The sequence below is a fragment of the Triturus cristatus genome, chromosome 2_1 (genome assembly GCF_964204655.1).
Source record: "Triturus cristatus chromosome 2_1, aTriCri1.1, whole genome shotgun sequence".
NCBI classification, from domain to species: Eukaryota; Metazoa; Chordata; class Amphibia; order Caudata; family Salamandridae; genus Triturus; species Triturus cristatus.
The window spans coordinates 862,946,783-862,970,766 of record NC_140581.1 but is presented as its reverse complement, the minus strand read 5'-3'; the positions used below and the strand labels follow the sequence as shown (position 1 = coordinate 862,970,766).

At 46.2% G+C, this 23,984-nt stretch overlaps 1 protein-coding gene across 1 annotated transcript in view; it reads right to left on the bottom strand.

Annotated features, from left to right (window-relative positions):
• PGM5 (phosphoglucomutase 5) overlaps positions 1-23,984 on the bottom strand; it is a 680,115-nt gene that overhangs the window by 272,495 nt on the left and 383,636 nt on the right. The window contains exon 7 of the mRNA XM_085632981.1: positions 14,262-14,377. Within this exon, the coding sequence (XP_085489107.1) occupies positions 14,262-14,377 (116 nt within the window). The remainder of the gene's footprint in view (positions 1-14,261; positions 14,378-23,984) is intronic.

Below are 23,984 nucleotides of genomic sequence, written 5' to 3'. Positions count from 1 at the left end.
AGTGTCTCAGCAGGCACTTGTTTTACCAGCCACTCCTTCAAGGGCTGGACACACTTACACCCCACATCCATGCCACACAGGCATCACGAGTGAAGTGAGCCTGACAATAAAAAGACCCAAGTGCACGTGCTCATGGCCAGTTAACCAAGTAGACTTCATGTGTCTGTGTGACTTATTTTAGTAGCATGTGGGCCTTGGGCCCACAACACTACAGTAGCGAGGAGCGGGTCTGAGCAGAAAGGCTTGCTCCCGCTCCTACTGCCAGTGTGTTATCGACTGACGATGAGTGAGAAGAGGGCCACCCAGTGCATATACCAGCGCCCTCCGGTGAAGCCCCTGCAGCCACCAACATGTTAATGCCCCTGTAGCCATAATGCAAACCAGCCCTGCAGCATACGTTCAAGGAACAATTCAAAGGGGGAAAGAGTTTCAGCTACCACTGCGCTTGAGGAACTTTCTCACTGCCAACCCTCCTGCAAGAGGCGAGAAGCCTTCCCCGCTCCAACAGTGCCCATCTGGGCAGAAAGAAAACTGCACCAACACTGAAGCAGACGAAGTGAGCAGAGCGAGTGCATGTAACAAGTAAGAGTCGCTCACACTGCCAGAGACATTTCTGGTACTCGTAGTGCCCCGTACCTGCAGAAGCACCCGTCATTGACTCCGCCAGCTGCCATCTGCCCCAGGAGGAAAAGGAGGGTGAGGCGACTGCACACTGACACCTCCTGAAAGCCGGTGCGCTAGTAAGGTATGACTGCTGCCTGCAGAGGTGACTGCTGACGCCACCTGTCACCTCTTGGCCCGGCGGGGAAGTGCCGTGAGGGGAAGCGGCACATTTGACCAGAAGGATGACGGCCTAAGCGGTGCCCCAAGCGTGAGGGACCAGAGCGTGAAGAGAATGCAGAGCAGCCGCATTGCTGGAACGTTCCACTGCCCCATTGTCACTCACTCGGTTCAGGAGAAGGGGCTGCCAGTGCCGGAACACAGAAGTGTTGTGGCCCTGCAAGGAGCGCTTCCTGCATCCTGCATCTCCAGGGTCCCGTGGAGCCCGCCACATGGGGGGAAGGAGCCAATGAAGAAAGAGCCGCAGCAGAGGCAACCCTGACTGCACGCAACAGAGGAGCAGCGCAACAGTCAGCACTCACCTCTGCACCCTCACCTGCGGTGAACAAGAGTAACACGGAGGCCTGGCTTGGCGAGAAGCACTCTGGTGCACGGCCTTCCTGCCAGTAGCCGTCCGCAGTACTCGCTGCATAAGAGAGAGCTTGCCAAACACTGCCATGGCACGTATGAGGTAGCTGCAGCACCCCTACCGTTGGCTTGCAGCATTGCATCACAGGCCAGATGAAGAGAAAGGCTTGCACCCTGCCACCTGGCACAGAGGAGGGTCGGTAATAATCCAGCGATCCCTCTCTATGCAGTACAGCACAAACACACACCATGTGGGAGGCCCCAGCGGACACCAAATCGTAGAACATAGGCCATGTGCTTCCTGCCTTCATCCCAGGTGTTTTCCTGTTGCCAATACTGGCCTAGCCTGAACCTACAGGTGACTGCAGCGCCACCTACTGCCAGCCCATTGCACTGCACCGTATCCCATGCCCAGCAGAAAATAAATGACACACAAGGAAGGGGCCCCAGTGCAATAATTAACATTTAAAGTTGTCCTGCATTCATAAATGTGTACAGTGCCCCACTCCTGCGCCCCAGGCATTGACAGCAAGAGACTGGCAGAGAGGATCCACAGTGCCCTACACACCCAAGTGAGCTGCATACCTAAAGAATAATGAAAGAGATTGCAGCTCCTGTAGGGAGTAGCATGGGCCTGCAAAGTCAGCAAAGCTGCCGTGCTGAAGTGCATGTGGCACCACCTGGTGGTTATTTTAGAGCATCGTGCCCCAGTTCGCAGAAGATGCTATATGCAAACCATACCCTGCTTCAGTGGCCTGCTGAAGCATCCCCGACGGGGCTAGGACTTCAAAAAGAGACTTGCTGCCCATCATAAAGGGAGAGCCAGCAATGCCTCCACAATGAGCTGCGCCATTCTGCACCACTAGACCCAGGTACCTGCTGTGCTGAATGAGGTTCCCCAGCGGTGTGAGGAAAGTTTAAGGAGGGTGAGAAGAGTGTTGTTGTACATGCCTCGAGTGAAGAGTGTCATGCATGCACCTAGCAGCTATCTGCCACCTTCACAAGGAAAGCAAGGCAAGCATACAGGAAGCAAGGCTACAGCACCATCCAAGAGACTAGGTCGTTTACAGAGAGCCTGGTTGCCTGCCAGGCATCCAGCATTCCCCTTGAGTAGAGAGGGGAGTAAAGGACTAGCATGGTCCAAATGCAGGAGGGGAGACTCTACATCTCCACTGCACCAACACCGCCCCGCAGTGGGCCTGAGACAATCAACAGAGTGCCTCAACACTGCCGTAAGACTACATCGCTCATCGGCCCATTACAAGCAGGAGAGCCTCACATCACCAAGTGGCAAGCTGCCACCGCATCAACACGGGTAAGAGAATATGGCATGATGCCACATCATGAAAGAAGAGAAGAGTGTCCTCCCCCACACTGCCTCAAGATGATGTTGCCAGAGTCCCAATACAGGCAGGAGCAGTGTCGCACACTCCAAGTGGAAAGCCCCCACCACAGCAAGGAGAAGAGAAGGTGGCAGAAAGCCACATCAATACAGACAAGAGGAGAGTCCCACACTCCAAGTGACAAGCTAACACCACAGCTCCCTACTGCCCATGGATGCCAATCCCAGAAGAGGGAACACCCACAGTAGGAGATTCACGAAGTTCCCTGATGAGGAAACACAAAAGACAAGTGGCTGGATGCCACCCAGCACACAGGAGGGAGAAAAGAGAAGAGCGACGGAAGTCTCGCCTGCATGGTCCAGAAACCATTGAATGTTGATAGGCCCTGTTGACCAGTTGCACGTAAAGGAAGAACTGAAAAGAAGAGTAACAATCTCATCACTATTAAGAACAGGACGAACATAGGTGCACTGGAGAGAATAACAAGGGGAGACATACGAGGACTCGTACCACTACCAGCCAAGTGTACACCCGCAGACACAAGACAGCCACCAAGGCAGAGCGACGTCCATGGAGACAGCTCAATGGGAGAGCCACATGTAATCCGCCAGCAAGTGCAACCCGCGTCTCTACCCCTACGTTTCTCAGTGTGACCGTCAGTTCCTGAGAAGCGGCTGTTTGAGTAAGATGGCATCCCTGCTCGCAACCACAGATGCCATGGGAGAAGAGCGGCACCAGCAAAAAACACGTGGCTGCGATATCACCCTAATCATCCTTACTCAAAGTGAATCATTACTACTTGTCGTCCAGGTATAATGGCAACCACATCATCATTGCCATGTGCATGACCACGCACCCAGCAGAAGATATGGAAGTGTGACCGGCTGGTCTACACTAGCAATCTGACAACCGATGAAGTTCAGGAGGGAAAGTTGTGGGAGGCCAGACCTTAAGCTGAAGAAAAATAGAGCTACTGAAGGAGTGCATCCAGACATGCAAACAGAAAACTAACTAGGTGACACAACACGAGAACTAAGTGGCGACCGCCCAGCCGGAGACCGAGAGTAAGCTGCAAGCATGTGTGAACAGAGTCTCTGCTTCACGCTTCTCAGCATGTCTATCACGTCACTGTCACCGATGGCTCGGTAACCCAAGAAATCCAAGCACAAGGATGCATATACCTCCCCAAAGGAAATGGAAGCGCCAAGCAACCCCCACTTCCCATGATTGACTCAAGAACGAAGGCCTGCAACCAACACGGCAAGTCGTCACCAAATGTTGTCCAGATCCACCACATGGCTGGCAATGACATCACACCAGTCCTTGTCAAGTGCGTCAAACACTACCATCCCTAGACTACTGAACATGTGGACTGGAGTCCTATGCCATTGCCGTACCAGCTGACAAGAAGTACCAGACTACCCGCTAACCTGGCTTACATCCGAATTCCAGTAGCCAGAGCATGTCTTGACCAAGACCCATCCATCCCTGAGGTTTGTGCGAGTGACTAACCACTGGCTCCTCAGTGGTCTTGCAGCTGTCCTCACGTAGGCACACACGCAGCCCCACTGCGGCCCACAAGCAGTCTGGTGGCAACCCAGACAAGGGGCCTCCCCCAGGCGGGAGAGTTGGACTTGATATTGCCCCACCAACGGACTACAGGATACGGCAAGGTCGTCAAACAGAGACTTCAGTCGATCAAGTAACACCTTTGTGAACCTTCCACATGGACTCCAACCATGCTCATGACGCACCCTGTATTATGAACTGAAAGTACCCACCACAGATCATCCTCAATGTCAGTGAAGCGAAGCAACTTCAGACCAAAGGACAGGTTTCCACTGGTATGCTGCTGGAGTGCGGCTGACGTCTCCTAGCCTGCCATTGTGTCCTGAACCACTCAGGTTAAATTATGCATGCAAGCGAAGCTGTCCTGCTGCAGTCCGAGTCATCAGACCTATGTCTGCTGACTTCGTGCTGCATGATTCTAGAGGCTGATGGACCCTGTGGTGTTTATTTGATTGCTTTTGAACCCCACAGGTTGGACTGGTGTTTATTTTGTTTTTCAATAAAGTTTGGGAGGAATGTAGTGTCCTGCTGGATACATTCTAGTGTCTCAGCAGGCACTTGTTCTACCAGTGACTCCCTTAATGGCTGGACACACTTACAACCCACACCCATTCCACACAGGCGTCACGAGTGACATGAGCCTGACAGTAAAAAGGCCCAAGTGCATGTGCTCGTGGCCAGTTAACCAAGTAGACTTCATGTGTTTTTGTGACTTATTTTAGTAGCATGTGGGCCTAGCGAACACAACACTACAATACTACCTTTAACTTAAGGGCCATATTCTCAAGGAGCTATCTCCGAGTTAACGCCACATTAGCGCAGCCAAAGTCACGATAAATTCATCACCCCATTCACAAGCTGGTGCTACCAGCTCATAGCACCAGTTTTCCGGCGATAGCATCCACAAAAAACATCGCCACAGATGACCCCGGCAACTATCGTTAATGAGATACAGAGTAGGCATTCCCATGCAAAAAGCTTCGACAACACCACTACGCAACATTCTCAATGACCAGCCACATTGGCGATAAGATCATAAAACATGCGATAAGGCGCGTTAGCAGCAGGAAACTTACACCTGCTCTGACCTGGTGTAAAGTCGGATGACAACCGGCAGCAGCCAAGGGAGCACAGTTCAAAGCCAAACATGAAGAACAACAGATGCCCCCGAGCAACTGAACATGCAGCCCAGAGCCCCAAAAGGGCAACAACACACACCGCCACTACACCCAGGACCACAACCCCCCCCGAACTCCCCTCCCCCGGACCACCAGAGAGGCAGCACGGACAAAGACAGACCCACAGGAAACGCATCAGCCTCACAGACTCAACATCAGAGGATGCCATTGCCCACTACAGGTTTAAAAGGACAACCATCCGACGCATCCTGACCATCATCGCCCAACAGGCTGACGGCAACAACACAGCAGACAACCAACATCCCACCCCACACAAAGCTGCTGACTGCCATGCACCTTTTGGCCTATGGTACCCCCCCACCAACACCCGCCAGAGTCGGAGGAGTCACACAGCCAGCCATATCCAAGTCCCTCACACCTGTCCTGGATGCCACCATCAGCCTGGTATGACCAGTACCTATACGTCCACCACCATGCGCAGGAACAGCTGGAGACCAGGCAAGGACCATACGCCATAGCCGGAAGCACAAACATGTTGGGGGCAATCCACAGCACACATGTCCTACCTGTGCCCCCTGGTGACACAGCACACAATCACCCCAACAGAAAGCACACTTCTTACATCAATGTGCAGACAACATCCGAACACCGTGGAATCTCCACCTACGTCGTCGCCAAATACCCAGCCAGTGTGCATGATTCCTTCATCCTCCGACAGTCCATCAGCAACCAGCGCTACCAGGATGGCACCAAGGGAAATGCACAGCCCCTTGGCAAGTTCCAAATGAATTCCCCACACACCTCAACTCCACAACCATGCAACTCACAACTCTGGCAATGCACACGTCACAAAATCAAAACCAACATGCAAAACAACATTCCCACCCACCAGACACAACAGAACAACTTTCAATGGTAACCTGGGCAAGCCGTGCACATGAGCCATCAACGGCATGGGACCTCAGCCACACAAAAGTTGAATGTGGGGAGAGGTGGGAACCTGGCATGTGTGAAGGAGGCAGGAGAACCATGATTGGGAAAGTACACAATGCCAAGAGTGACGGAGATGTGCTGGACAGACCGCAGTATGCAGAACACAGCCATATCCATGGCGACACACACCTCTGGTGTATGGCATGCAGTGGACAGTGGACGCAACCATGTCACCCCAGCCAGTGGGCTAGTTCGCAGAAATGTTGCCAGTTACGTCCCCTCCGTAAGCATGAGCGGAGTGGGATGGCCCAGAGTACGCCAGGCCAGCGTAGGGGTGTGAATAAAAAGCACGTAGCCCTGGACGTGGTCCTCTTCCAGAATGCCCAACGTCTCTGCAAGGGCAGCGCTTCTCACTCCACCATGAGGCCGACGCCGTCCTCGTGAGCGGAGTTGCCTGCGATCCTGTGCGCCTGCTATACCCCGGGCCGCTGGACCCCGAACCCGTCAGACCTGCCCCCACACATCCCACCCACACTGATCACCTTCTGACACCGGTGTGTGTCAAGAAGGGCCCACCACGTGCCGGTGCAAGATCCAAGCCCAAAGCCCTCGACCCTGGCAGCCTCCTCAGACCATCACGGCCTCCACGACACAGGCATGCTTTAGTCCTTTCTCGTTGACATACTCTACTAGCGCCTCTGGCCTTCACTACTGTCAAGTAGGTCATACATTTGGAACTGAGTCTTGATCATACATTGTCCGAGTACGCACGTTTATGAAGAGTTCACTTCACTGTACTCCCTTCGATGTGATGACACCAAGTTTGTGCCTGGTCTCCCAACCACACATGTCTGTGGGCCCTTGATGACTATGCCGTCGGCCGATCCAGTCCGTACCAGGCAGGAGACGTCATTGTCGCTGACTGAACACTGGATCTGGTGCTTTGGCCTCCGTCAACCACAAGTCACCCCCAAACGTAATGTCAACGTTGTGTGTTAGAGTTCCAGGAGGAGTGCGCTGAACCGTGTCTGGCCCGCTCTGACCGCTGCCTCAGGCCTTCACTGCGGTGGAGTTTGCTGCACACAATTTGAATTCAGCCTTGATTAATTTATGGCAGACTTGATGTTATTGGACAGGCCTCAACGCAGACGGCATCCCCTTTCAGCCCCAGGGCCAATAAGTCTGTTCCCCGAGACCCATAGACACTTCCTGGTTGGACTTTGGTGGCGACTGAGTCCATGGCCTTGGGGTTGTCGTCACCATCATGATGATGATACTGACTTTGTGGCTCAAACAATGCCGTGGCATTCCACTCCTTCATTTGCTGCTTCCGTACAGCTTCCACCCTCTGCATCATGCCCTGGAGGACACCTTCCACTGTCCCCTGCAAGCCTCTTCCAGGTCCACCTTGAACATCGACGAGGACCCGCTAAGCACTTCATGTGCCACTATCTCACTGCATCACAAGTCACCGTCCCGTGGTGGTGTGCCTGTGCCGGCCGCAGTGCATCCGGGGCCCCTAACTCTGTGCTGGTCAGGGACCCCTTCTTCTGAGATGTTGGATGGCCTCTGAGGCGATGGCCTTGGGATCATCGACGCCATGTGTCTATGGCCCTGCACTGTCCGCTGCCTCCGGCCTAAAATGCGGCACACCATGGCTCACACATCAAATTGAGTCCTCACCGGCCCTGATGTCACATCACCGCAGGAGGCACACGCCACCACCGCCAGGACCAACTCCAAACAACAGGTGCCAGAGTCAGAAGTGTCTTACTGCCAAACTATCAGAGTTGATCACACCTGTCATGGATGCCATCTTCTGCCTGATCCCCTGTTCTGCACTCCAGGTGCCACTGGCTCTGTGCACCATGAATCATCGTCCATTACTGTTTTTGGTATTTGCTGTGGACAGTTCACGCAGCAATGTTACCTCAGGCAGTGTGGGAGACCTGGGACGACGATGAGGAAGATGATGCAGGTGCGACACCCCCCCACTGCAGCTGCATCAAGACTGTCCCGAAGGGACCCAATCCTTGGCATTTTCTTCACATGGGCACGGTCTGCTCTGGTGCCCCAAACTCAGCGCACTGCAACTCATGGACACTTCTGTATGCTCATTGTGTGACCTCTGGACTTGCTCTGGCTACCTCCATGATGCTCCGCAGTTTTCCCTGTAATGCTTGTGTTGTCTGTTTCAGTATTCATTGTGTTCACTGTTGTATGTGTTGCCAGCACCAACAACTCCCTTTGGCTGGCTTGCACTCACCCCACACACAACCAGCAGAGGCGTCACTGTACATGTGGCCCTACCAATAAAGGTGTCGGACGCACATGCCCGTAGCCAGTTCAACATAATATCTACGTGTGTCCCTGTGGTCTTGTTGTATGCATGAGGGCCATGGGCCCTAGGACATTACATTGTGCTGTGTACATCGGACGCAGACATGTCACCGCAGGCAGTGGGTTGGAGCTTGAACATGTAGCTTTGTCGTCACCCACTCAATTCGTAAGGGGAGTGGACTGGACCGTCGTATGCAGTGCCAACGTGGGTGTGTGACTGATATGTGCATGCCCCTGGGCGTGGTTCTGTACTGGGAATGTGTATTTGCATGTGTCTCTATGACAGTGTGGGTCTCCTTTGTGGGGTGTGGGTGGTCCCTGAAGGGTATTGGACACCCACGTATGTGTTCTAGTTCACCGTCCAAGGGTTCGGACCACACCCGCACCTGTTGGGCCACCTCCTTTTGGCGTTATTACACCAGGCATTGGGGTGCCATGTGTAGGTCGGTGAAGTGTTGTGAGCCTGCTGTGCTGGTGGGTGCTTCCTGCTGTGTGGTCTGTGCAGGGGCTGGGTTCTCCTCTAAGTAGCTTGTCTGCCCTGGTCCTGGTGGTGGGTTGCGTGGGATGTCCAGGGGCTGTTGTAGGGCGTTGGGGTCGAAGGTGTGGTGGTCGTCTCTGGCATCACTGATGGGTTGTCTGGTCTGACCTGCTGGAAGTGTTGTTTGCTCCTCAGTAATGTGAAGGGGTGTTGCATGTTGACATTGTGTTGACATTTATGTTGGCGAATTGTTCTTATGAGCATGCAGACTGTGTGACAATGTACCTTGTGACTGTTTGGGCGGTGCTGGCAATTTGAGTTGGGACAGTGTACATTTGGACTACATGACTGATGTGAGGTTGTACCCGCAAATATGCATCTCACAGATCCCTGCTCTGTCCAATGTGATTGGCCTGTTTCTGCGCATGGGTGGACCCTGTTGTTTCCCCTGTTCTGCAGTGTCGGTGTTGCACTTTGTGCCACATTGTCATGGGATGTGCTGTGATTGCTATGTGTGTGTACTGCAGTGTTCCACGGGGATGGGGGAGATGACCTTGGGTCATTGTGGGTGTGCAGTGTGCTCAACTCACTTGTGCATGTGTGCCATTGTGCCCATCTCCCCCCCATCTCCCAGTCCCTGGTCGTTACTCACCCTGTTGTTGTTGTGTCAGGTCCTCTGGAGCTGTATCTGTACTCTCACCTCCCTGCACCATTTCCTCCGGCTCCTCCTGTGGCGCAGAACTCACACCTTTTATCGCTGTTGCTGCCTTCCTGTTGGCAGCGTCTTGGTGCCTGGTTTAGGTTTTCACGTCATGCCAGCACCTCTTGGCCTCCTCCATTGGCCTCCTCGACACTCTGGCTGCATTCCAGGTAAGGAAAACCAAAGGAAATGATGGACGGAGTGTTGAACATTGCAAGCACTCACCCCCAGTCAACTGATCTGGGTTTAATCCATCACCGTTCTTTAGCCCACTCTGCCACCCCAGTTCAGACATGGCCATATGCAAATCAGTCTGACCCTGTGCCTCATGGGAACAGTCCAGCCCGAACTGCCAAGCCATGTCTTCCCTGGACCGGAAACAAGCTTCCTAGGACCGGTTTCTGGCATTTCAGCCGTCTTCAGCCAGGCTTGCTTGAATCCAGTGGCAAAGTGAGCAAGGGACTCACGTCTGAGCATACCCTGCCAACTTATGGCGAACAAAGCAAAACCAAAGGAAATGATGGACGGAGTGTTGAACATTGCAAGCACTCACCCCCAGTCAACTGATCTGGGTTTAATCCATCACCGTTCTTTAGCCCACTCTGCCACCCCAGTTCAGACATGGCCATATGCAAATCAGTCTGACCCTGTGCCTCATGGGAACAGTCCAGCCCGAACTGCCAAGCCATGTCTTCCCTGGACCGGAAACAAGCTTCCTAGGACCGGTTTCTGGCATTTCAGCCGTCTTCAGCCAGGCTTGCTTGAATCCAGTGGCAAAGTGAGCAAGGGACTCACGTCTGAGCATACCCTGCCAACTTATGGCGAACAAAGCAAAACCAAAGGAAATGATGGACGGAGTGTTGAACATTGCAAGCACTCACCCCCAGTCAACTGATCTGGGTTTAATCCATCACCGTTCTTTAGCCCACTCTGCCACCCCAGTTCAGACATGGCCATATGCAAATCAGTCTGACCCTGTGCCTCATGGGAACAGTCCAGCCCGAACTGCCAAGCCATGTCTTCCCTGGACCGGAAACAAGCTTCCTAGGACCGGTTTCTGGCATTTCAGCCGTCTTCAGCCAGGCTTGCTTGAATCCAGTGGCAAAGTGAGCAAGGGACTCACGTCTGAGCATACCCTGCCAACTTATGGCGAACAAAGCAAAACCAAAGGAAATGATGGACGGAGTGTTGAACATTGCAAGCACTCACCCCCAGTCAACTGATCTGGGTTTAATCCATCACCGTTCTTTAGCCCACTCTGCCACCCCAGTTCAGACATGGCCATATGCAAATCAGTCTGACCCTGTGCCTCATGGGAACAGTCCAGCCCGAACTGCCAAGCCATGTCTTCCCTGGACCGGAAACAAGCTTCCTAGGACCGGTTTCTGGCATTTCAGCCGTCTTCAGCCAGGCTTGCTTGAATCCAGTGGCAAAGTGAGCAAGGGACTCACGTCTGAGCATACCCTGGCAACTTATGGCGAACAAAGCAAAACCAAAGGAAATGATGGACGGAGTGTTGAACATTGCAAGCACTCACCCCCAGTCAACTGATCTGGGTTTAATCCATCACCGTTCTTTAGCCCACTCTGCCACCCCAGTTCAGACATGGCCATATGCAAATCAGTCTGACCTTGTGCCTCATGGGAACAGTCCAGCCCGAACTGCCAAGCCATGTCTTCCCTGGACCGGAAACAAGCTTCCTAGGACCGGTTTCTGGCATTTCAGCCGTCTTCAGCCAGGCTTGCTTGAATCCAGTGGCAAAGTGAGCAAGGGACTCACGTCTGAGCATACCCTGCCAACTTATGGCGAACAAAGCAAAACCAAAGGAAATGATGGACGGAGTGTTGAACATTGCAAGCACTCACCCCCAGTCAACTGATCTGGGTTTAATCCATCACCGTTCTTTAGCCCACTCTGCCACCCCAGTTCAGACATGGCCATATGCAAATCAGTCTGACCCTGTGCCTCATGGGAACAGTCCAGCCCGAACTGCCAAGCCATGTCTTCCCTGGACCGGAAACAAGCTTCCTAGGACCGGTTTCTGGCATTTCAGCCGTCTTCAGCCAGGCTTGCTTGAATCCAGTGGCAAAGTGAGCAAGGGACTCACGTCTGAGCATACCCTGCCAACTTATGGCGAACAAAGCAAAACCAAAGGAAATGATGGACGGAGTGTTGAACATTGCAAGCACTCACCCCCAGTCAACTGATCTGGGTTTAATCCATCACCGTTCTTTAGCCCACTCTGCCACCCCAGTTCAGACATGGCCATATGCAAATCAGTCTGACCCTGTGCCTCATGGGAACAGTCCAGCCCGAACTGCCAAGCCATGTCTTCCCTGGACCGGAAACAAGCTTCCTAGGACCGGTTTCTGGCATTTCAGCCGTCTTCAGCCAGGCTTGCTTGAATCCAGTGGCAAAGTGAGCAAGGGACTCACGTCTGAGCATACCCTGCCAACTTATGGCAAACAAAGCAAAAACCAAAGGAAATGATGGACGGAGTGTTGAACATTGCAAGCACTCACCCCCCAAAGGAAATGATGGACGGAGTGTTGAACATTGCAAGCACTCCCTGGGGGTGAGTGCTTGTAATGTTCAACACTCCGTCCATCATTTCCTTTGGTTTTTGCTTTGTTTGCCATAAGTTGGCAGGGTATGCTCAGACGTGAGTCCCTTGCTCACTTTGCCACTGGATTCAAGCAAGCCTGGCTGAAGACGGCTTAAATGCCAGAAACCGGTCCTAGGAAGCTTGTTTCCGGTCCAGGGAAGACATGGCTTGGCAGTTCGGGCTGGGCTGTTCCCATGAGGCACAGGGTCAGACTGATTTGCATATGGCCATGTCTGAACTGGGGTGGTAGAGTGGGCTAAAGAACGGTGATGGATTAAACCCAGATCAGTTGACTGGGGGTGAGTGCTTGCAATGTTCAACACTCCGTCCATCATTTCCTTTGGTTTTTGCTTTGCATTCCAGGTAATCTGATTGTGGGTCAGCTGATGGTATTGTTCTGTCACCTCCTTGACGCTGGTCTTGTTTTCCTGTGGACTGCACCCCGTCTTCCTCTCCCTCTTCTCCCTAGCCTTCCCCGACCTGTTGTACCTTGCTGGTGGTCTGTGGGGCTTGTGGGGCTCGCGTTGGCCTCTGCGCTCGGTCAGGGTGCATCCATGTTGCTGCGCACTTTGGATTGTTCCTGGTGTGTTTTTCTTGTTCTGCTTTTATGGTGCATTTTCCCGCCAGGCGTGTGGGATTTGCAGGCCTGCCGCTGGTTTTCGCAGCTTTTGTATCGTGCTTGGCCTCATCTCAGCTTTTTAGGCGTTAATGTTTTTTATTTTTGCGGCATGGCATTGATTTTAATGCGGCCATTTGGCGCGTTATCTGGTGACTATCGCATGGTACCGCCGTGTTGTGAATACTTGGTTAACACAGCGTAAATTTGACTGCGATGTTGTACGTTGCGTTAAGTTACTTTTGCGATAGTTATCACACGTTCTTGAGAATATGCCCCTAAGAGTTTAATGGAAAAGCCTTAGCTTTTTGAGTCTTTATATATATATATATTGAGAAAAAAAAACAATTGCTAAAGTAATGTTATAGTTGAATGATGGTCTCGCTGACTAGTATGTTTTTTCTTTGATTTGTTGTGAGAGAATAATAGCAAGCAAAGACAAAGAAAGAGGAGGTGCTGAAAAATCTGTCTACATATTACAAAGTGGTTCGCCGCACATAGACCAGACTTGCAACAAACCCACCTAAAAACTCAAGATTGTAATGTCACAGTTATTTTTCATATTCAGTATATTCAATTAAGTCTGTCTTACTCGGCAGGCCACAAAAGCATTTTTTGACCATATCCTACAATACTGTTTTGTATTCAGAGGGTGTAAGAGGGAAGACAAACGAAGGATTAAAAATTGTACGACTGTCTAAAAGTTTACATAAATTGAAACGTAGTGAACTTTTTATTGCAATAAAAATATAGAGTCAATTAACAACAAGCACTTTAATTCTTAAGAAAAAGAGATTGCGATGCCATGTAATGTTTATGGGAGAATGAAATACGTTACACCTACTATATATTAAACATTTTTGATGGAATCGGAAAAGAGCAAAATATGTACACTCTAGTTCAACTTCATAGACTCATGACGGCTGAGACAATCGTGAAATGACTGGTGTTTAGGGCACAGAGAGCAAATTGTCCACTGACAAATCACGAACTTCACGACGACATGGCAGAACTTAGCAAGAAATTCAGTGTTATACCACAAATATTAAAAAGAGCAGAAGAAAACAAGCCTAGATGTGAAGAATAAAATGTACACTTAAAAAACAGATCTATCTGACAAGTGTGGTAAACAGCCATATTTTCACTGACGCAAGTATTTTTCACACAGTTTTGAACCTGAAGGCTTTAGGACCTAGGAGCAAGCCTAGCGGGAACAAGGCTCCTCCTCCCTGTGTCTCATTGGTGCCTTCTGCGATAAATGACATCCTGTCGCAAGTCCATGCAATGAGCGCTTTCTCATTTCAAGGAACTGATATCATGAATGGTCTATATTGTGACATATTGTATTACCTGCTCCAAAGCTCTCTTCACCACAAAGGGAACATCTCCCAGAGTCCATGAGGTTTGCAATGAACCTCCATCCAGCTGGGGTTTCATAGACGGGGATTTTCATTGACTTTGCTACCCTGAAAATGAAATCAAGAGAAGCATGACTTACTGCTGCGGGTGCAAAATCTGAAACCAGCAAAAAGGTAAGATATTACATAGAGCTCTAGGCAGGGAAGTTTGAATCATTAAGATATTGTTTTATTGATGCATAATTGAACATTCAAGACCAAACCACTAATCAGCATTATGACATAAATATTTAACTGTTGCATAAGGGTGCTCGTACGAGCATACCTGGGAGCTCTATCAACACATTGTCGGGGTTGCTGACTTCACCACTCCCAGAATTTATTGTGCAAACGGTGAGCCATGGAAGGCCAGTTGACTGTATGAACAGTGATTTTCTAGCCCTTGTTAAGTTGAATGCCTTAGGTCACAGGTAGTCTGAGAAGATGCATAGACGGACTGCATAGCTCCAGTGTATGGTTCTAATCAGTCACAAACTCTGTGGCACCTGCTAGCATAGCAGACTTTCTCTTTGTCCCATATGGGAAGCAAATGTGTGGGATGTACCAACCTAAGTATCCCCTCCTTGGCTATGTGTCGTCTGTTCACTCTACACATGCATGAACGACATTGCTCAAAGTCATGGGATATGTAGCTTTGAGGACTTCAACAGGAGGCCATAGGGCGCTGATTTTCTCTGGCCATAGTTGATCTAATGAAGCATGAATATATTTGCATGACGATGCAAATGATGGACCTAGTTTTGGGCACATACAGAATAACAGGAAGTCCAATGACTGCCATATTCACATGGATAGTAACAATGAGGATAGTCGTTGGCATTACACACAGAACAACTGGCATATTCACTGGTTCGGAAATCTAGGTAAAAGAATATTCATTACATCTCAAGGAGATATAGCCTTCACTGTAATTTTGAAAAACATATTGGATGGCACATGTATTATGTTGCTCATGCTCAGTGAAACAATAGGATCGTCATCAGATCTCAGGAACATATTATTTTGCATAATCGTGTATTTATTGTGTTTGCACATAATCATAACACGTAAGTGTCCAGAGAAAATAAACACATTAAGTTATAAGGAAAGAGCATATTTCTAATCATAAGCCATGACAAACATTCCTCACAGTGTAGCAATTAGGTTGGGAACAGGCATTTCACACAGCAGTAGGTGCAATTTTGATTAATGCTATGATCTGTACTCTGGAAATGTAGTGCCACTAGTTATTTGGGACTTTTTAGTCCCTCCACACTATTGTGTACTGACTCTTGGGTTTTTTCAGTCCTTGTTGTCCTCCCTTTTTCACCAATGCTGCTCGCGATTATGGTGAAGAATCCCAAAGCACAGGTGGCAGTGCATGTTAATTTGTTGTATCAGGCCATTAATATAATTTGATTTCAAATTCTTGGATGCAGTCAATTATTTGAACATGGGGAAACGTGAGAAAAATGCTGTCATAGTGTTAGGCATTTTGGATAAAATGATTGTAAATGCTCAACCCAAAGATGCTGCTTAATGGTCAGATTGACTGGTGATGTTACAAATGGTGCTGAGAACTACTAAGACATACACAACAGACTATGGAAACAGAGAAATGTACACTGAGTTACCAGATATGAAACCGCCAACATTACATGATACTTCCATATGCAATATGAAACACGCATTTTTGCTTTGAACAATTATTGTAATTTTGATTATTGGGTATGAGCTGAATATGGGAAAATAGAAAGTAAATTCAGGAAAAGATCCAAATAAATTTGATTAATGCAAGGCTTAGATACATATATGTTCTTTGAAGTTTCATCATGGATATTGCCCTATTCACGGGCCAGGATTGTGATAAATATAATGTTAGGTGCACCGAGAAAGTTTTCTTAAATTCTCTATATTTATATAAATTGGAGTGATATGCGATATTACATTGATTTACTTGCTTAGCAATAAGTGTTGATTGCCATATTGTTTGCTATGATAGATCTTGCGAAGGGTTTGATAGACCTGCAGGCGCCTTTTGTAAAGCATTTGGTATCATAAATGCTAAATTGTGGGAAGAGCAAAGCATACTAAAATCTTAAAATAGAATGTGGATGCTAGCCAGCATCTTAAAATAAAAGATAAGCGATGAATTCATGTGTTGTATCCATATGCCTTGAAAAGAGTTTCCCTTTCATACAGGATCATATAATATTTCTAAATAAGCTTAAAAGGTATCACCATATGCATCTTCCTCAAAATAAATGTATAACTATCTTTGAAGCTTACATTTTTATTGTACCATAGCAATGATGCACAGTGCTTCATTCAAAGCGCTATATAAATGAAAACGGTATGTATTCATCTAAGCACTTCTTTGGCCATGGGGCCGCACATTGGTGTTGAATATATAATTTCAAAGCTAACATGAAGGAAAGTTTCAATTCTATTATGGACATGGATTGTTGTAGTTCTTTTTCCTTTTCCTTATGGTTCAAGAAAAAAGAAGTTTGATGTGTTGTTTTATGTGGCAGCTATTAAATAAAGTGATAAGAGAACAGGGTAATCCTCGCCCCCGGTCCTGACATAGAATCGATTATGGGCTCTCCTGGGGCATTTCAATACTGCCCATAGCAGCACTGATTCTTTGCAGAGTATAGCAGCTTCACACAAAGAGGAGGCAGCACTTATGCCGCTGTTCTACTGCATGCACTGCGTAGTGCGATGCAGAGTAAATGCTGTTCAATGCAATCCGTTACAGTAGAGACAAAGGGGCAAATTGACTATTCATTCAAGCAACACAGAACAGCAACCTAAGTTACTAGGGATTTCTTAGAAACATGCTCTTGATCCTTGCTCCGACTCGAACTTCACATCTCATTTTTCACTAGGATCTCACTATCAATATACAATTGAATTCACAAAGAATGGCTGTCCTCTAGCATTTGTCTCTCTTGCTCCAAGATCTTTCAGCCTTGTAATTGTTCTAATATCCTTTTTGTTGACCCTTATCAGAGTGCATAAAAATAAACTAATTCTGGATGCAAGGAAGATACAGAATAAAATAAATGGAAAAATGAAAATAGAACGCGGAGCATGCTCACCATAGCATTAATACTGCTTCATGTGCCTGGTAGCGGCATTCAGGATAAGATTAGCAGTCTTTCCTCAGGGTCATGGGAGGTGAGCCTCCCTTGAACAAGCTGCAGTTGGAATGACGTGTACCGGCTGATTACTAAGCTGGTTTTGCTCACTAGCCTGGTTTTAAGCCAAGTCAAACGCAACAGACTTGCTCCATTATCGCTTTACAACATTAGAATATATGCTCTGAAAGTCTTTACTCTTCAGTGTCCACTGTGTTTGTAGCATCATTGTATCACATAGTAATGTAGTGTAGCATTTGAATAGTGTCTCATATCCCTGATGGGTTCCCGCAGCACGTTTGGCTGAACAATGAAGCGGCTGCTTCATTCTTAGTCCATGAATGGCACAATGTTGATTCATAGAGTGCTTCATACGGGGCGAGTGTTGGAGGTGCGGGTGTTTCGAGCTTTACGATAATTCCAACTAGGAATCTCGGCTATTAATTTATTTTGGGTGGTAATGGAGGACAGAGCGATAAATCAAGAGGAATACACTGGACAACAAGTAGAATTAGTCAGCTCATTTCCAAAATATTTAAGGTCCAAGATTCAGATACCCAACATATTGCATAGTTCTAGGACTCATCCAGCAATCAACAGTAGACCTACTTTGGGCCTTATTATGACTATGACGGTCCATAGGACCGCTGCAACCGCTGGGGATCCTTGATCCTGTGGCAGTTGTTCAGCTGTCTAAGGCCGCAATATGCAGGTGGTGCCATAGCGACACCACCAAGTATATTACGAGTTTCCATCATCGCCACAGTTTTCATGAAGAGTGTGGCGGTTAGGGAAATAATAGGGCCCTACAGAGCCCTCTGTTGCCTCAGGGCCTGGGGTGCATGCAGAGGGGGCACATGTTGTGCCCCGCTGTCAGTATGCACTCTCGGTTCCTGCATGACATGGACGGCATGCAGTCCATGCCATGAAGGAAAGTGCTTTGGCACTTCCACTGTGGTGCCTTTCTAAGGCTCTGATATTAGCCTTTGAAAGGCACGGCTGTGGGACCACCAAAGTATTGCCCGCCAGACCACGAATGAACTTGTAATTTGGCAGGTGGTGTGCAGACGAGTTTGGTAGTGTGGCAGTGGGGTGCTGGTGTGGCAGCCTGCAGCAACACCACCAAACTCGTAATCAAAGATAAAGCCCACCAGCTAAAGAAAGAAAAATGGTGCGCCATAAAATCTACAGTACAGAGGTCCGCAGCAGAAAACCTTACAAAAATAGTGTTTTTAGCAACCTTTCAAATATACCTGAGCTGGGGAGGGCACCCCAAAACATTATCCTTGCTAATTGGATCCCTAACCTTTCAGTACCTGAGACGTCTCTTCAAGATCCCTAAGCTTAATATGGTGCTATTAAGAGAATAGAGCAAGAAAGCATCCCTTTGTGAACTGTACATATAAAGCCATGTTTTGAAAACAGCCTTAGGTTGGACCAGCTTGTTCCCTGATTTTCCTAGTTTCATCTTTGTTTTTAAATAAAGCAGTAGTGTAGACAGTAGGCGCCTCTCTCTATGTTTGGCTGCGGGTGACCAAGGTAAAATGTGTACAAGAGGTTTATTGGCATATGTGTACCATCAAAAGTGAGCAGGGTAGTTAATGGCATAACATTAAATGTTCACTTTGCTGAAAGCAACCTAAAAGCTGCCAAAGCATGGAAAGTATTTTTTTATATCCGAGTGTGCCAGCAACCCAACATTCTGCTAAGGGTTGTACTTATTAAGTGGCCCTCTGAACGCCCCAAACATCCTTAAATACCTAGGGTCTTCTTCACAAAGCAATTTACATCAGTAAGTCTTTGTTTTTTGCAATTGTAATTGTAATTGCATTCATATAGTGCTGACGAGGCATTGAAGTGCTTTTTGGCGAGTAGCACGCTACTCAGGAACCCACAAGGAGTGAGTGGTGAATTAGTATAGGGAAGTATGAAATTAATTTGAGCGGGGGACATTTAAGTTTGATATTTGCATTGAAAAAGAATAGAGGAGGGAAGAGTTTGAATTTATATAGCGCTTGCAACCCCTGATGAGGTGTTGAAGTGCTTTTTGGCGAGTATTACACTACTCCGGAACCAAAAAAGGATAAGTATAGGGAAATATGAAATCAATTTGAGTGGTGGACATGTGAGTCTTTTAGTTGGATTGAAAAGTATAGTGGATAGATAGAAGAGGGGATGGTCTTGAAAGTGTTTATTTGGAAATCAACAGGAGGTGTGAGATGAGTAAAGGGAACGTGGAGGGGGAAGAGTCAGAGAGAAGGGTTTAGAAAGGCTTGTTTGGGAGATCTCAATAGTAAAAGAGGTTTGAGATGATTCAATGAGGGGTAGAAGAGGAAAGAGTCTAGAGAGGCTTATTTTGGGGTTTACAGTAGAAGAATGGTGTTTGGGATGAGTCAGAGAGTGGAGGTAGAGGATATACCTTATGAATATACATTATGGCTTCAGGTCTGCAGTGGCAGCCCTGAACTGCTTTGCCTAAAAACTGCAGCCAGTACATGTCAACACAAACCTTTTTGACTTGTTGGTAATCCGGTTTAACATTAACTAAGTCAAAAATAAGGGGTGCTTTGGAACCCACAATATGTGGGTGCATAATGTATACAACTGGGGTATGCTGAATATGGAATTAGCATGTTTCTAAAGTAACATGATTCAAAAGACCAATTTTACAGAATATGCTGGAGCAGCATTTCTATGTGGTCTGCTGTCTACCTTCATAATATGACTAAATAAAGGGATACAGAAATCATATTTGCATGTTTGTCAAAAATCTTTTCAATTGATTTTTAGAAAATATTTCCCAAAGATATTTCTTTAAAAAGTTCTTCATGTGTTCCTGAAGCTTGGACAGTCCTCAAACTGCTTCTTCCAGGATTCTCTAATTTCGTGACAGTAATTAGATTTTACCAGCTCCATTAAAAGGTGCAAAGTGACTCCCATCAAAGAATAAAGGATCTTTGGGAGCAGCTGGCCTAATGGCAGATCTCTGACTTGAGAACCAGTGTTAACCTTTGTGAGAGCCAGCCTTGCCATGGTGAAAAACGACGTTGGAGGTTTTCCATTGTCAGGACAAGTAAATATTACCTTAAATATATATGTCCTACTTTTTAAATACCATGCACTCTGCCCTTTGGGCATTTAGGACACATCTTAGTGGTGACTTATAAGTACTAACAAGCACTGACAAAGCCAATAGTTCTCGTTTGCAAGAGAGCTATTGGATTTTTTTCTAGACATGTTGTTCTGCATCATGGCTGCTGTTCATGTCTCTAAATTTACAATTGTAACATAGCCACAAAAGGATACCTGGCAGGTGTAAATGATTTTATTATTTTACAAATATATGCTACCACTACACACTATACATAAAATCCCACCAAAGGTGTGGGAAAATGGCGAATCAATGCATAGATTGTCTTGAGAGCATTTAAATGTCACAAACTCGCAAGTTTGTTTACTTTCACAAACTCCTCTGAAATCTTTTCCAAGACTGAAATGGGTTGGAGATTTATTCCAGAAAAGGGCTCAACTTACTTGTCCTCAATTCTGGTAAAGGGAACGGGACACCCATGAAGTTGGAGGGACTTCAAGGGAATGTAGAGGATAGGATGCCTCCACTGGTAATAATTTACTCTGTGAAAAAAAACACACAGTTCCGCAGTGGAAAGATAGCAAAGATTACATGGCATTCCCAGTAGAAAATTTGGAAATTTGCGACCCATGCAGCTTTCCAGGCACACTACAGGGAATGTTTCTGAATTCTCAATAACTCATAAATCTACATGTGCATAGGAGAACCTGTATAGTTGAGGATTTAAAAGTATTTGTGGATCAGACCTATAAAAAAAGTTCTGATCATCACTCATAAGTGAAGCACCATAGTTTTGCTGATTTATGATCTTGTCTCCTTAGACAAGGGAGAGGTTTGTGGCAATATATTGAATACATATTTAAACATATTATTTTTTTGGAAAGATTTATTTATTTATATTCTAAAGAAATATATGCGCCAATTCCACCAAAAAGTAGTATACCTCTACTCATAAAAGTACACTCAAGAACATTGATTACTTTTTGCAGATCACATAGATTAACAGCGGCATACTCCTTGGAACATCATATGCTCCTATTCTCTGCGTGCGTCCATCTACATAGCATAGAATGAGGCACCAGGAGAATGGAGCGCACAGTGCAAAACCACAGTTTTTTATTTTTGTTGCGATTTACTCATAGGCGTAAATGGAGGCATTTTTAACATTTTTGTAAGTTTAGATCCAAAATACCTTTATAAATATGCCCCATAGACGGTAAAAAATAGCAACCATCCAAATAAATCTATCAACAAAAATATGGACTTTCTTTTAGTCCATCTAGCAAGTGCGTGACTCCATACATGCCGGTACTGCAGATAGAACAGTAATGTAATGTAGTGCAATCTTGGGGAAATTAGCTTGGCTGGATTCAGCATTTTAACAGGTTGAAATGTTTTAGGTATTTTTGTACGGACTTTATTTGTTTTAGGTGTATATTTTCTCATGGAATAACAATAACCTTCACCTCCTTTGTGGAAAATTGCAGCTCAACCATGACCAAAGAGTGACAGCACCGGTTATACTACTGATTATGTACACCAACAATATTATGGTACAAGAATATTGATCACAGAATATCGAGGGACAAAATATCGAAAGGTAAGTACATATAGGGAAGGGTAGATTTACAATTCCTAACTCCACATCAACGTACTGGATCACTGACACAATATAGGAACCAACAATATCATGTAACACAAATATTTTGACTAAAATATAATTTTCAAAAATATTGTTTCCCTATCCTTATAATGGTAAGTACAACAATCTCAAACAATATATATACGCACATATATATAATGTAACACAATTATTAAAAATATATATTTTACATTATATCTTTGTTTAATTCTTTAAATTTACTACTATAAAAGTCACATTATATCTACATAAATGTATAAATATATATATATATATATATATATATATATATATATATATATATGTATTTACATTTACATGAAGCAGAAGAAATATTAACAATACAATTCCAAAACAATGATTAAATTATCAAACAAATAAAATAAAATAAAAATTAAAAACAGAACAAGACATGGACAACAAATATGATCAACATTTAAAAACAAATACAAATATAAATAAATACTATAAATTATAAACAAATATTAATAAAAAATATATTTAACCAACATTAGGAAATGTATTAGAGACTGGGAATAATAGATATACTATTCCCACTTACGTTTATGCAACAGTGGAAAAAGTGTAGGACTTCAAAGGAGTTAAATATATTATTCCCACTACAAACAGTAGGAAAAACGTTGGACTCCAGAGAGGTTAAATTTACTAATCCCATTCTAGTCTGTGCAACAGTAGGGAAAGTGTTGTACTTCGGAGGGGTTACATTTACTAGTCCCACTCCAGTATGTGCAACAGAAGGGAAAGCATTGAACTTCGGGTGGGTAAGATTTACTATTCTCACTCCAGTCTGTGCAACAGTATGGAAATCGTTGGACTGGAGGGGTTAAATTTACTATTCCTACTCCAGTCTCAGCAACAGTAGGGAAAGTGTTGGAGTTCGGAGAGGTTAAATTGACTATCCTCAGTCTATTTTGTGCAACAGTAGGGAAAGCGTTGGACTTCAGAGGAGTTAAATTTACCAATCAAACTCCAGCCTGTGCAACAATAGGGAAAGCATTGGACTATGGAGGAGTAAATTTGCTATTCCCACTTCAGTCTGTTCAACAGTGAGAAAGGCATCAGACTTCCGAGGGGTAAGATTTACTATTCCCATTCCAGTCTGTGCAACAAAAGGGAAAGCATTGAACTTCGGGTGGGTAAGATTTACTATTCTCACTCCAGTCTGTGCAACAGTATGGAAATCATTGGACTGGAGGGGTTAAATTTACTATTCCTACTCCGGTCTCAGCAACAGTAGGGAAAGTGTTGGAGTCGTTGGACTTCAGAGGAGTTAAATTTACCAATCAAACTCCAGTCTGTGAAACAATAGGGAAAGCATTGGACTATGGAGGAGTACATTTGCTATTCCCACTTCAGTCTGTTCAACAGTGAGAAAAGCATCAGACTTCAGAGGGGTAAGATTTACTATTCCCATTCCAGTCTGTGCAACAGTAGGGAAAACGTTGGACTTTGGACGGGTAAGATTTACTATTCCCACTCCAATCTGTGTTGTATTAGGGAAAGCATTGGGATGCAAAGGAGTTTCCTTTACTATTCCCACTCCAGTATAAGCAACAGTAGGGAAACTATTTCACTTCAAACACATTACATATTTCAATAACCCTATTAATTTAGAAAAAAATATAAAACTTTAAATATAAACATTATTACCTAACATACAATATTATACACATTTATATTAGGAAAATTGAACAAAAATTAACCAAATTACAAAATCATAAACAGTGTAATAATTACTTTTCAATTAAAAAACAATAGTTAATTATTACCTAATGAGAA